Genomic DNA, 14578 nt, shown 5'->3' on the forward strand with positions numbered 1-14578 from the left:
CATATAATGGCTCTACACATCTACCCCAAATCAGAAGAGTCCAAAGGTCCTCAGCTTCTTCCTTGAACAGCGATCCAACCAGTTTACCCCCACTAATACCGCATTTATCAACATCCTAATGTTGTACAGTTTCTCCTTCATCCCTATTCATTTTCTCGAGGTGAAAGTTGTAGCTGTGGGCAATTACATGGGCCCAAGCCATGCCTATTTTTTTTGTTGTAGTATACTTGGAATAGCATTTGTTTTATTCACACTCCGGCCCACTACCTCTACTCTTTCTCTGGCATATTAATAGCTGCAGTGATGCTTCATGTATTCTAACAAACAAACTGAAATTTCATCACTTTTGTTGCCAATTCCCACCCTGCCCTCACAATGATGGAATAAGAAAGTTAGTTGTATCAATAAATATTGTTGACACTTAGAAAGCCTATAAGATAGGGCGTGCTTTGCCTGAATAAATGCTGTCCAGTGCCACACTGTATTATATTTGACAGAATCATTTCAGCATCAGATTTCCTGAAAGAGTTCATCAAAACATATTATCCCCTCATGCCTGAGAGGAACACGTCATTTCTATACCTCTGATTTTCCCCACCACACTCCAACTCTGCCTTGTACTGGAACCATAACCACAACTGATTTAATTACCTTCTCTGTGGTATTCACTGTAAATGTCTGGTGACAATGAAAATTAAACAACCCCCTCCCAACAAATAAACATTCCAAACTAAATTTATGAATGAAATAAATTTCATGTATTTGTACACTCATGTACTATTCCAATGCTTGCTTCAGTCAATTCTATCAATATCGGGAGCGATGATGTCCATTGTTGCCAATTGTCTACTATAACTGAGTACGGTATTATTGGATAAAGTTGAAACAAACTATAAGTCCTGGTTAATACTCAAAAAGACACAAAGAGCTAGAGTAACTCAACGTGTCATGTAGCATCTCTGGAGAACATGGATAGTTGGACCCTACTTCAGACTGATTCAGCCTGCTGAATTACTCAAGCACTTTGTGTCATTTTACCTTAAAACTAGCTGCCAATGCCACTGGTCTGTACCAGCGAGCCCTTCTTGAGCAGTTGACGAGGCTGTTGTTGTGGCTCACATTGTAGCCTTCGACAGGACCCTCATTCTTCAGGTCACTGCTACCGACAGGACAAACTCGTTCACCATGGGGCTCTCTCGCCTTGCACCCGTTGCTTTGTCTGCTCCCCTGCCGTCGCCTCCTCCCCCACAATCGTCAACATCTTCCAAGGTGGAGTATGTTGGTGACTCCGGGGGAGAAGGAGGAGATGGCAGTGGAGGGGAGAAGAGAGGAAAGAGCGGCGGAGTAGACAAAGCAACAGGAAAAGGATGAGGAAGAGGAGGTACAGGGATGGAGAGGCCATGTGGACAAAGCGATGGCCAACACAAAGAAGCCGTTGTGGTGAAAGGGGAGGGAGCCTGACGTTGACAGGTCCGTCCGCTATAACTGAAATCCGTTATAAAGGTATTCATTAAAATGAGGGTCTACTGTATATAGTTCAGTTTTATAAATAGCCATGGAACTAATTATTTTCCATCACATCTTAGGATTTCCATATAGACATGAAAAACAGGAAATATTTACTCACGGTAAAGGTTTACAATGGCCAGGACAAGAAGGATATTTTCATGTAAGTGCCCATACATGCCTGAAAAGTACACATTTTCTTTCAATTACTTCCAGTTAATGTAATACAAGTTATGTAGTGTAATTAAATTGGTCATCTTTGCTTTTATTTTATGACAAATTTGTTGCTACCTAATGCTACCTAACATTGCTACCTAAGTACAACGGGATCTGGGGGTCCTTGTTCATCAGTCACTGAAAGTAAGCATGCAGGTACAGCAGGCAGTGAAGAAAGCAAATGGCATGTTGGCCTTAATAACAAGAGGAGTAGAGTATCGGAGCAAATAGGTCCTCCTGCAGTTGTACAGGGCATTGGTGAGATCACACCTGGAGTATTGTGTGCAATTTTGGTCTCCAAACTTGAGGAAGGACATTCTTGCTATTGAGGGAGTGCAGCGTAGGTTCACAAGGTTAATTCCCAGGATGGCGGGACTGTCATATGTTGATAGATTGGAGCGGCTGGGCTTGTACACTCTGGAATTTAGAAGGATGAGAGGGAATCTTATTGAAACATATAAGATTATTAAGGGTTTGGTGGAGGCCGGTTCTCTGGATGCTTTCAAGAGAGAGTTAGATAGAGCACTTAGCGATAGCGGAGTTAAGGGATAATGAGAGAAGGCAGCAACGGGGTACTGATTGTGGATGATCAGCCATGATCACATTAGGGCTGAATGGCCTACTCCTGCACCTATTTTCTATTGGCTCGAAGAGTAGATCTCTACCATATATATTCTCTCACTATAATGTTATTGATCAAATCTGGATTCCATAAAGCCTCAAGGAGCAACCAGGAAAATATTTTGGCTCATCCCATAGTACAGCAAGGGTTCATTGTAGAAATTTATCAAGAAGGCGACTCTATAGTGACAAACTTCATATAGCTCTAAACAAAATTGTAGAGAATTCCAGACAGTTGATCCTATCCATCTTTGAGACAAGGGTTTGACAGTGGAAATTTATGTTATTTTGGCAAAGACATGATGGGAGGAAAGGCAATATGATGAATTATGTTCTGTGTCCACATCTAATTAGCAAAAATATGCTGGAGAAATGGGCCTCAGCTCTGTATAACCACTCAAGTACTGGTTTCATTCTGGTGAATCCCCAGTGTAAATTGCAGTCTGCACAAGACAGTACACTGTGGCTCAGAAGCACAACTAATGGAGCTGCTGCCTCACTGCTCGTGAACTAGGTTTAATCCAGACGTCTGCTGATGTCTGTGCAGAGTTTGCACATTCTCCATATGATTGTGTGGTAGAATCTGGGATGTAGTGATGGGAATGTGGGGAAAATAAAATTGTTCATTGCCAATGTGTGATTGGTACAGCTCAATGGGCTGAAGGACCTGATTCCATACTGTGGGAAGGTCAAGAAGGTCACAAAGCGGGAACAAAGCCATTGTAACATTTGATTTGACTCTAGATTTTTTGACATTGAGACTCTAAATGCAGTTTGATGGTGCCTCTATTCTTTAATTATAGTATCCGAAATCAGGTACAGAACGGGTGCAAACATTCTATCCTATACCACCAAAGAGCATTGCCCCCAACAGACCAGAGCGCTCTGTTGCACATGCTGTCTCCGAGAGAACTGCTAATATACTGAAAAACATTGAGAAATCACATTGGCAAAGCAGACACAAAAGGGACTTCACAGGTGAGTCTAAACAAAATTGATCAAACATTTCATTTTGATCAATGGATTAAAATTTTTATTACAAATTACAAATTTTCTGTTTGGGTCTTAAAATAATGTCAACTAAAGATACTGAGGAAATATAGTAAACCCCCATTATAACAGACAGTGGGGAGGGGGAGATGGGGGGGGGGGGGGGCGAGGCGATGGTGTCGGTTACTGCCAATTGTCCACTATAACCATTAGGTTGAAACAAAGAATTGCAGATGATGATAACACACAAAGTACTGGAGAAATTCAGCAGGTCGGGCAGCATCTCTAGAGAACATGGATAGGTGACGTCGGAACTCTTCTTCAAACTGATTCAGTCTGCTGAGTTACTACAGCACTTTGTGTCATTTCACCCTAAAACTAGGCACCGATCCTGCTGGCCTGCACCGGCAAACCCTTCTTCTCCGGCTGCCGGTGAGGGCTGTTATTGCGCCCTTGACTGTTATTGCACAACAACAGTCGTGTCACCGGCAGCTGGTGAAGAAGGGTTCGCTGGTGCAGACCAGCATGGCTTTCTTCAGGGCGCTGTCACTGACAGGATGTGCTCAGTCACTGTGGGGATTCCTCCCCTCTCACCAGCTCCCCCTTCTCCCTGTCGGCTGGCGTTTGTCGGCTCCCTGCGTCCAAGGTGGAGTATGTCGGCAACTCCGAGGGAGAAGGAGGAGGAGGCGATGATGGAGGGGAGAGACCGAGTGGACAAAGCAATGGGCCGACAGAAAGAAGCGGCAGCTGATGAGAGGGGAGGGAGGCCCATGGTGACCAAGCACGTCCTAACGGTGGCAGCGACCTGAACAAAGTGCTGTCCCCAGTGGTTACAACGTGATCCACAACAACAGACGTTTCAGCGGACTGTGCATTGGATGAAGAAGAGCTTGCTGGTGCACATTGTGAGCGGGGTGGCATGAACAGGTCCATCCAATATAACCAAAATCCTTTATAAAGGGGAATTGAAACGAGGGTTTACTTTATTTATTTACATTATTATTGGCAGATTGTTCCATTTATTTGAATCAACTAATGATTTATAGGCCACTAACTTCAAGATTTCTATGCATCGGGAATTCACGATTTCACTGATTTATTTATTTATAATAATAATAATAGGTCAAGGACCAATGAACCCAATTCAGTTAGATGATTACTTTGACAAGAAGATGGCAAAGGTTACAGGAAAATACAGCTACTTCACAGAACTGGTAAGTTACATTAAACTGGAATGGGGCATTCTGATAATATGTTGCATATACACATCTGGCTTATGTCTATAGGCATTAAACTAATAAATAATTCTTAAGTCTTCTATTGAACAATTTTCTTTTAAATTACTTCAATCAAAGAAGGAAATACAAGCAAATGAACAAAAGTATTTAGGACTATTGCAAAGAGGTAGAAGAGATGAAATAAAAAGTAGAAACGGCTTGAAGTGCTTATTCATTCAGGCAGCATCGATGAAAGAGAGAGAGGGAGAGAGAGAGGGAGAGAGGCAATGTTTCCGGTCAGTGGTCTTTCCTGCCAGGCTTTGTCCTGTCCTTTCCTATTCCGCCCTCCTCCCCCCCCCCCCCCCCTTTAATCACTCCAAAGAAGGGTGCCTACCCAAAACTTCACCTATCCACGTCCTCCAGAGATGTTGCACAACCCGCTGAGTTACTTTGTGTCTTCTGATTTAGGTTTCCTTCATTGTGAACAGAATCACGTGGGATTTCATTGTTCCTGTCTTGGCATTACTTTTTGCCTGAATGCAGAGCAAGGAGGAAGAATACAGACGCACTGTAATGAGTGTAATATTTCCCAGTCTAAATTTTGTTTACCATCCACCCAGGTTGCTTGATGCTTAGGTTTAATTTAAGTTAGTTTATTATTGTCACGTATGCTGAGGTACAGTTAAAAGCTTTTGTTTGCGTGCTATCCAGTCAAAGAAAAGTGTACAAGATTACAATCAAGTGTCCACAGTGCACAGATAAAAGGTACAACATTTAGCGCAAGACAAAGTCCGATTAAAGATGGTTCAAAGGTCTCTAACGAGGTAGATGGGGGGACAGGACCACACTTGAGTTTGATCGTGCAGTTGCCTCATAACAACAGGGAAGAAACTGTCCCTAAATCTGGAGGTATGCTTTTTCAAACTTCTGTACCTCTTGATTATTTTTTTTTAAGTTTAGTGATAGAGCGCGGAAACAGGCCCTTCGGCCCACTGAGTCCGCGCCGACCAGTGATTCCCGCACATTAACACTATCCTACAAACACTAGGGACAATTTACAATTATACCAAGCCAATTAACCTACGAACTTGTATGCCTGGAGTGTGGGAGGAAACCGAAGATCTCGGCGAAAACCCATGCAGGTCACAGGGAGAATGTACAAACTCCATACAGACAAGCACCCGTTGTCAGGATAGAACCTGGGTCTCTGGCACTGTAAGGTAGCAACTCTACCGCTGCGCCACCGTACCACCCCTTTGATGGGAGAGGGGAGAAGAGGAAGTGACGGGTGAGACTGGGCCGCGATTATGCTGGTGGCCTTGCCGAGATAGCATGGTGTAGATGGAGTCGATGGAAGGAAGGTTGACGAAAGGGACAAAATGTGGAGGAAAGAACTGCAGATGCTGGTTTAAATCAAAGGTAGACACAAAATGCTGGAGTAACTCAACGGAACAGGCAGCATCTCTGGAGAGAAGGAATGGGAGATGTTTCAGGTCGAGACCCTTCTTCAGACTGATCTGAATTGGTGGAAGGGAGGTTGGTTTGCGCGATAGTCTGGGCTACATCCACAACTCTGCAATTCTTTGAGGTCTTGGATGGTGCTATTCCCAAACCAGGCTGTGATGTATACTGATAAAATGCTTTCTATGATGCATGTGGAAGTTGGTGAGGGTGTTGGAGACATGCCAAACTTCCTAAGCATTCTAAAGAAGTAGAGGCGTTGGTGTGTTTTATTGGTCATAGGTTTGCTGTGGTTAGTCCAGAACAAAGTGCTGGTGATATTTATTCCTAGGAACTTGAAGCCCATTGCTTTAAAAATTCACTAATGTGTTTTTTTTCTCTCCACCAATTACAGTTTTTTAAATGCAGATTCTTGCCTGTTACTTTGAACTAAGGGAGGAAAATATTTTGACGGGGAATAAAAGGCTAATATTTTAAGAGTAAAGGGGCTGCCAAAAGACTAAGACAAAAAGAAGGAAATGTTGCAGAGTTAGAGAATGGTGCTCAGATACCAATCAACTTTGTACAAATGAGAGGGATGTTGCCACTGTTTAGGGAGGTAGGGGTAGGAAAAACCCAAAGTGAATTAAAATATATAAAAAGCCCTATTAAAGATGGTAATGGTCAAAATGGTGAACTGCTTTGATTGGCTTACCAAAGGAAGAATGGCTGGAAATTGCGTCCCCAGCAATAATCTTTCAATCCTCTTTAGATATAGATATAATAGCACAGGGTCATTATACATTTTTTAAACATTTAAACAAAGGTTGGAAATTGTTCAAAAAGTTGGAATTTAGAGTTGAATTTGTTTCCACCACCTTTAGGGCCAAGTATTCCAAGTTGAATGAAAAACCATTCTCATGGCACCTTTACTACTTTTTGTTAATCCATGTTGGGTGGTTGCCAACCTTTTTGCTGCCGGTAGCAGATTTGAATCATATACTGACATCAGCATTTATTTTTAAAATTGTACCATTTTGTTTGGATTGCCACTCCACATTTCATCGATCAGGTTTACACCTAGTTCACCATACTGTATTCCTGAGATTTATATATTCATCCCTTTTTACTCCAAATTACTTGTAACTATTGTTTATTGTCTAACTTGATTTTTTTTAATTATGCCCTGCATACCCACATCTAGACAATTAAAATATATCAAAATGACGAGTGCTTCTTATGTCAGTCTTTGAAAAACTCCAGAAGTTAAAAAAAAATCAGCTGTCATTGCTACAAGCTCATAAATATTATGAGCAGATGGTTTGGCCCATCGAGTCTACTCGACCAATCATGGCTGAACTATCTTTCCTTCCTCTCTATCTTTCCTTCCTCTCAACTCTATTCTCCTGCCTTCTCCCCATAACTTATCACACCCATACTAATCAACACCTGTCAGTCTTCACCAGCACTCCCAAGTCCCTTTGCACCTCTGATTTCAGAATCTTCTCTTCATTTAGAAAATAGTTTACTCCTTTATTCTTGCAACCGAAGTGCATGACCTCACACTTTGCTATACTGTATTCCATCTGCCACTTCTTTGCCCACTCTCCCAACCTGTCCAAGTCCTTCTGCAAACTCCCTGCTTCCTCTACACTACCTGCCCCTCCACCTATCATTGTATCATCCGCAAACGTAGCCACAATGCCATCAATTTCATCATCCAAATCATTGTATATCAATCATGAATGGTGGACCCAGCACCGATCCCTGCGGAACACCACTAGTCACTGACCGCCAACCAGAAAGGGCCCCCTTTGTTCCCACCCTTTTCCTTCTGCCATTGAGCCAACCTGCTATCCATGCTAGTATCTTCCCTCGAATACCCTGGGCTCTCATCTTCTTTAGCAGCCGCACGGGTGGCACCTTATCAAAGGCCTTCTGAAAATCTAGGTACACGACATTTACTCACTCTCCTTTGTCTATCCTGCTAATTACTTTCTCAATGAATTTCTGCCAACAACAGGACGTGCTTGGTTACTGTGGGGCTCCCTCCCCTCTCACCTGCAGTCGCTTCCAGGGTGGAGTATGTCGGTGACTCTGTGGGGGGTGGGTTGGGGGGCGTCACTATTTCCTCGAGGTTCCTTTACCTTAAGGTCCCGAATGACATCTAATTTGTTACACAATACCAAATCCAGAATTGCCTTTTTCTTTGTAGGCTCAACTATAAGCTGCTGATTGTAACTCCTGATGTGATGTATATGCTATATCTTGGCTATTGTTGGAAGGCCTATACAGCCATCATCCAAAGCATGCTCACTTCATCAATTACAGTCTGGTTCAGCAGTTTAGACACTCACTCCCGTAATAAATTACAGCGCATAGTTAACAAAGCATCCAAAATCATCAGCACTCCCCTTCCATCAATAGAATCACTCCATCACAAACGGTCCGTGTCAAGGGTGAAGAAAATCATCTCTGATCCCTCCCACCCAGCTCACCACATCTTCCACCTGCTGCCATCAGGAAGGCGCTACAGCTCACTGCCCGCCAAGACATCTCGATTTAAAAACAGTTCTTACCCACACGCAATCCGAATTTTGAACACACTATGATAACAGCACATATCCTCCCCATGCATGTACTGTATATTGTATGATGTTGTGTTTTATGTTATGTTTGATGGGAATCAGCCTACCTTGTAACATCCTGTACTGAACCTGAATTCCACCAGCTTGACTGTGTGGTCATTAAATAATCTAATCTAATCTAATCTAATCTAATATAACTCCATCAGGGTATTTTTACCCTTGCTGTTTCTTAGCTCTACCCATAAGGATTCTACATCATCTGATCCTATGTTATCCCCTGCTTAGGACTGAATTTAATTATTTAACAGCTCGGTGCTGGGACCGCAGCTATTTACAATATATATTAATGATTTAGATGAAGGGATTACGTAACATTAGCAAATTTGCAGATGACACAAAGCTGGGTGGCAGTGTGAACTGTGAGGAGGATGCTATGAGAATGCAGGGTGACTTGAACAGGTTGGGTGAGTGGGCAGATGCATGGCAGATGCAGTTCAATGTGGATAAATGTGAGGTTATCCACTTTGGTAGCAAAAATAGGAAAGAAGATTATTATCTAAATGGTGTCAAGTTGGGAAAAGGGGAAGTACAACAGCATCTGTGGGTCCTTGTTCATCAGTCAATGAAAGTAAGCATGCAGGTATAGCAGGCAGTGAAGAAACCAAATGGCATGTTGGCCTTCGTAACAAGAGGAGTTGAGTATAGGAGCAAAGAGGTTCTTCTACAGGTAGACAAAAGTGTTGGAGAAACTCAGCGGGTGCAGCAGCATCTATGGAGCGAAGGAAATAGGCAACATTTCGGGCCAAATCCCTTCTTCAGACTGATGTTGGGTGTGGGATGGGGGGGGGGGGGGGTGGGAGAAGAAAGGAGAAAGGAAGAGGAGCCAGAGGGCTGAGGGAGAGCTGAGAAGGGGAGGAGACAGCAAGGGCTACCGGAAATTGGAGAAGTCAATGTTTATGCCGCTAGGGTGCAAACTGCCCAATATGAGATGCTGCTCCTCCAATTTCCGGTGGTGCTCACTCTGGCCATGGAGGAGGCCCAGGACAAAAAGGTCGGATTCGGAATGGGAGGGGGAGTTGAAGTGCTGAGCCACAGGGAGATCAGGTTGGTTAATGCGGACTGAGCGGAGGTGTTCGGCGAAACGATCAACAAGCCTACGTTTGGTCTCACTGATGTAGATCAGCTGACATCTAGAGCAGCGGATGCAATAGATGAAGTTGGAGGAGATGCAGGTGAACCTCTGTCGCACCTGGAACGACTGCCTGGGTCCTTGAATGGAGTCGAGGGGGGAGGTAAAGCGACAAGTGTAGCATCTCTTGCGGTTGCAAGGGAAAGTGCCCGGGGAGGGGGTGGTGCAGGAGGAAAGGGAAGAATTGACCAAGGAGTTACGGAGGGAGCGGTCTTTGCGAAAAGCAGACGGGGGGAGATGGGAAGATGTGGCGAGTGGTGGGGTCACGTTGGAGGTGGCAAAAATGACGGAGGACTATATGTTGTATGTGGAGGCTGGTTCTCTGGATACTTTCAAGAGAGAGCTAGATATGCTCAAAGATAGCGGAGTCAGGGGATATGGGGAGCAGGCAGGAACGGGGTAATGATTGTGGATGATCAGCCATGATCACATTGAATGGCAGTGCAGGCTCGAAAGGCCGAATGGCCTACTCCTGCACCTATTGTCTATTGAGGCACCCCATCCCCTCTGCCCACCTCCCTGTCATTTGGATAGGATGTGTAACCTTTGATAGTCAGCTCCCAGCTCCAATCCTCTTTCATGATGCCCACAATGTCGTACCTATCAATTTCTAATTGTACTGTAAGCGCATCCACTTTGTTCTATATACTGAGTGTATTCAAATATAACACCTGATGGTAACCTCTCCTGCACTCTCCTTCCTTTTAACTTCATCCTTACATTTTCAATTTGTTGACCCCCATCCCCCACTATTTAGTTCAAAGCCCCATCTATGGCTCTAGTTTTGTGGTTTGCAAGGACCCTGGTCCCAGCAGGGTTCAAGTGGAGTCTATCCCTTCAAAACAGGTCTCTCCTTCTGCTCATGCCAATGTCGCACAAATTCAAACTCACTTCGCTCACACCAATCCTTGAGCCACGCATTCAACTCTCTAATCTTCTTGACCCTATGCCAATTTGTTCGTGGCTCAGGTAGCAGTTCAGAGATTATTACCTGTTTGGTGCTGCTTTTCAATTTAGTCCCTAGCTGCTCAAATTCCCATAGCAAATTCCCTTTCCTTGTTCTACCTATGTCATTGGTACCCACATGGACCACGACCACTGGATTTTACCCCTCCCTTTCCAAATTCCTCTGCACGTCAGATGGGATGTCCTGAACCCGGGTACCAGGCAGGCAACAGGCAACTCTATTGTCAGTCTGTAGTTCATTTTGTGCTTGATGATGAATATAAGGAACAGCAGAAGTTCATATGGTCTATTGATCTACCACAGCATTAAGATCTTGGTTGATATGATCATGTCCTCAAGACATTTTCCCACCTTTTCCCAAAATCCGTGCTACTCATGTTCATTTTAGTCCTGTATATATTCAATGGTTTAACATTTTCAGCCCTTGTTAGAGAATTCCAAATATTTACAATAATGTTAGAAGAAACTCCTCCAGGAATATGCAGACTTTAATGTTGGTAACCAGTCATATGTAATACTTTTGCAAATACCTTTTGAAGACACGTACATGACTGCAACTACATTAACTTTATCAACCATAACTGTATCTGCAAGGAATTCAATCATTAGTTAAACACATTTTGCCTTTAATAAATTTGTGTTGAAGATGCATTTTTAAAGCAGAATTATGGTATAGAATTCACTTTCAGGAGATGTTGGAAACAGATTGAATTGTAATTTTTAATAGGATATATATATTTTTTCTAAATTGCAAGGTTATGTAGAAAGAGCAGGAAACAGATACACTGAAGAGCTAGTTCAGACAATGGCCCCTCCTGCAATGTATATTTCTTGCACTTTGATGTTTATTCATATTGCTATAAATAGACAAAAGCATGCCACAGGTAATTCGTTTGATATCCACCAAACTATTTCCTTTCCATGATTTTGTTGCTACTCGATACGATCATGTTGTCTCAGTTATAGAATATTCGGTTTGTTGCTCTAACCTCTTTCAACATTTTACCACCTGGGAGAGGTGTTCAGCTTCAGTACCTTTTACTTTGATTTAGTTAGTTGCTCCCAAATTGTCAGTTTAGGATTGGAACTTCCTACTAGATTACCAATTTATGATTTCTGGGTTGTGTAATAATACTTTTTTTAAGTTGCAATTACTGTACTATCTTTTCTGCTCCGCCCGAGGCAAATAATTTTATATACTTCAATCAGGTCTCCCCTCAACCTCTGACATTCCTGAGAAAACAATCTAAGTTTGTCGAACCACTCATTATAACTAATAGCCTCTAATCCAGACACAATTCTGGCAAACTTCCCAGTGACCAATTCATTGTTGATCTTGTGCATTTTAATCTTCTGGTTCAGCCTGCCAAAAGGGACTTTATCAAATATCTTGCTAAAATCCATACAGACAACATCCCCCCCCCCCGCCTTATCCTCCTTGATCACCTCTGTCACCTCATCAATAAAACTCAACGTTCGTAAGACATGACCTGCTGCAGACAACACTATGTTGGTTGTTCCTAATTAACTCATTTTCTTCTAAATGTGAGTAACTAGTCCTTTCTCATCCAAATGTTAGTAAATGTAGTTGGTATGTGGTAGACAAGGAATTGTTTTATCGGATTTGATTTGTTTCAAATTTTTCAACAGAAAGAACAATCTCGTCCAACTTTGATGCCTAATCCACCCCTCCGTCCCATGAGGAAAAAGGATAGTGTTAAAGAAGGTGCTGCAGGTGATGAGTTTGACTACCGGTGTGTTGACATCTCTCCGACTCTGGAGAACATACCAGCATATGAATGGGCTGATGTGATATCACAGCCACCGATGTGTGAAACTGATTCAGTACCTCCAAATGTTGAGACAATTACAAATGCTAATGAAGCAATGAATTGGAAAAATATACATTGCCGAACAGCCCCCCACCCACCAAATATTTGTTGCCCTTATTCAGACATTCATATGTTAAGGTACAAAGTTGAACAAAAAAGGAATTATGATAAACCATCTGCATTTAATCAACATCAGAAAGAAAGGATCATGGATTGTTGGGCAACTCCGGTTATAAATGTGAGTCCAATTTGCAGAGAAGACTTTGACCAACTGGCGGAAGGACCAAAATCAGTACAAAATGACATCAGGTATGCAGATTTACCTCAAAGCAAATTGTTAGATTATACATCAAAAGATAATCATTTTTCATTGAACAAACCACCTTCAGCAAATGATGCAGATGATTGCGAGGAAGAGGTACAATGTTTAAATAGGAGCATTTTTGCAACCAGTGATTTACAGCCAACATCCTGTCCTACGGAAAATTGGGAACTTTATAGAATACTACAACAGCCACCACCGGTTGAATGGGTTAAAAGGATGATTTGTGATGACCCCAAGCTTCAGATCTCAAAACTGAAGTTCCCACTTCCATTCAATAGGTCATTCGAGCATAAGAAATTACAAGAGATAGCTCCAGAAAAAACGGTGGATTATCGGGAAAACATATATTGCGGGAAAAAACACTCATTCTTTGGTTTAAATTCTTCTTATTTTCACAATGGAACGCTTTAGCCACCTTTTCAAAATCTTTGAAATCATTAAAGGTTACAATGATTTGTCAAAGTGCTTTCAACTTTACCGCACTTTATATCTTAGCAGTTATAAGCGAGTTCGGTATTTCGATAAATGCAAGGAATTATGGGATTTGTCAAAGGCCATTCGGGATTTAAAAAAAGCGAACGCAGCGCTGTATCAACTGTGTATAAATTGTTAACTATTCTACCAACTATGTCAACTCAATAGCTTCCTTTCTTGTTCTGCTGTTCACACACTACTTACACAGTCCCACTTCTAGTTCAGTTCATTAATCTGCAATTATAAGATATTCAAAAAATTAAAGAATTTATTTTTATTTAATTCTTAATGTGTTTGCTACTGGAATAAGAAAATATTATGTGTTTGAAACATTTTCTTATCTTTATTCATAATTTATGTATAAAAACATATTTAATCTAAGGCAGGCAATGACTGTATCAGTGCGATGTGGGCTGATGCTTTACCTACAGGCGGTGTGAATGTACTGTTAAGGCAAAGATTCATCTCCGAGGAAAACTGAGTATAGGGTTGGCCCTGTGAAGGAGCCGCCAATCCGACATAAGACATTTAACTGTGAAATGCCTGCCCTTTGGTATCGGATAGATTGAGTGGAGGGTCTGTGCTGTTCCAAGGTTGTGGTGGGTTTCCCCCAGCCATCTCATCCAGTTCAGATTCAGATTCAATCTTTATTGTCATTGTGCAGTGTACAGTACAGAGACAACGAAATGCAGTTAGCATCTCACCCAGAAGAGCGAACCTAGAATAATGGAACAGTAAAATATATATATGTACATACAGTAGCAGTAGTGCAATTTTTCTGGGGGAAGGAGTGTCCGGGGGGGGGGGGGGGGGGGGTGACTGGCAATCACCAAGGTGCAGAGTTAAGTTGTGTAACAGCCGCAGGGAAGAAGCTGTTCCTGAACCTGCTGGTCCGGCAACGGAAAGACCTGTAGCGCCTCCAGATGGTAGGAGGGTAAACAGTCCATGGTTGGGGTGAGAGCAGTCCTTGACGATGCTGCGCACCCTTCGCAGACAACGCTTGCTCTGGACAGACTCAATGGAGGGGAGTGAGGAACCGGTGATGCGTTGGGCAGTTTTCACCACCCTCTGCAGTGCTTTCCGGTCAGAGACAGAGCAGTTGCCATACCATACTGTGATACAGTTGTTAGGATGCTCTCGATGGTGCAGCGGTAGAAGTTCACCAGAATCTGAGGAGACAGATGGACCTTCTTCAGTCTCCTCAGGAAGTGAGC

The 14578-nt window shown here is 42.7% G+C and overlaps 1 protein-coding gene across 1 annotated transcript in view; it reads left to right on the forward strand.

Moving 5' to 3' along the window:
- c2h7orf31 (chromosome 2 C7orf31 homolog) overlaps window positions 1-13569 on the forward strand; it is a 48447-nt gene extending 34878 nt beyond the window's left edge. The window contains exons 6-9 of the mRNA XM_033047828.1: window positions 1587-1669; window positions 3147-3321; window positions 4456-4547; window positions 12384-13569. Of these exons, the coding sequence (XP_032903719.1) occupies window positions 1587-1669; window positions 3147-3321; window positions 4456-4547; window positions 12384-13301 (1268 nt within the window). The 3' untranslated portion in view covers window positions 13302-13569. The remainder of the gene's footprint in view (window positions 1-1586; window positions 1670-3146; window positions 3322-4455; window positions 4548-12383) is intronic.
- The last annotated feature ends 1009 nt before the right edge of the window (window positions 13570-14578 follow it).

This window comes from Amblyraja radiata, chromosome 2 (genome assembly GCF_010909765.2).
Source record: "Amblyraja radiata isolate CabotCenter1 chromosome 2, sAmbRad1.1.pri, whole genome shotgun sequence".
Lineage (NCBI taxonomy): Eukaryota > Metazoa > Chordata > Chondrichthyes > Rajiformes > Rajidae > Amblyraja > Amblyraja radiata.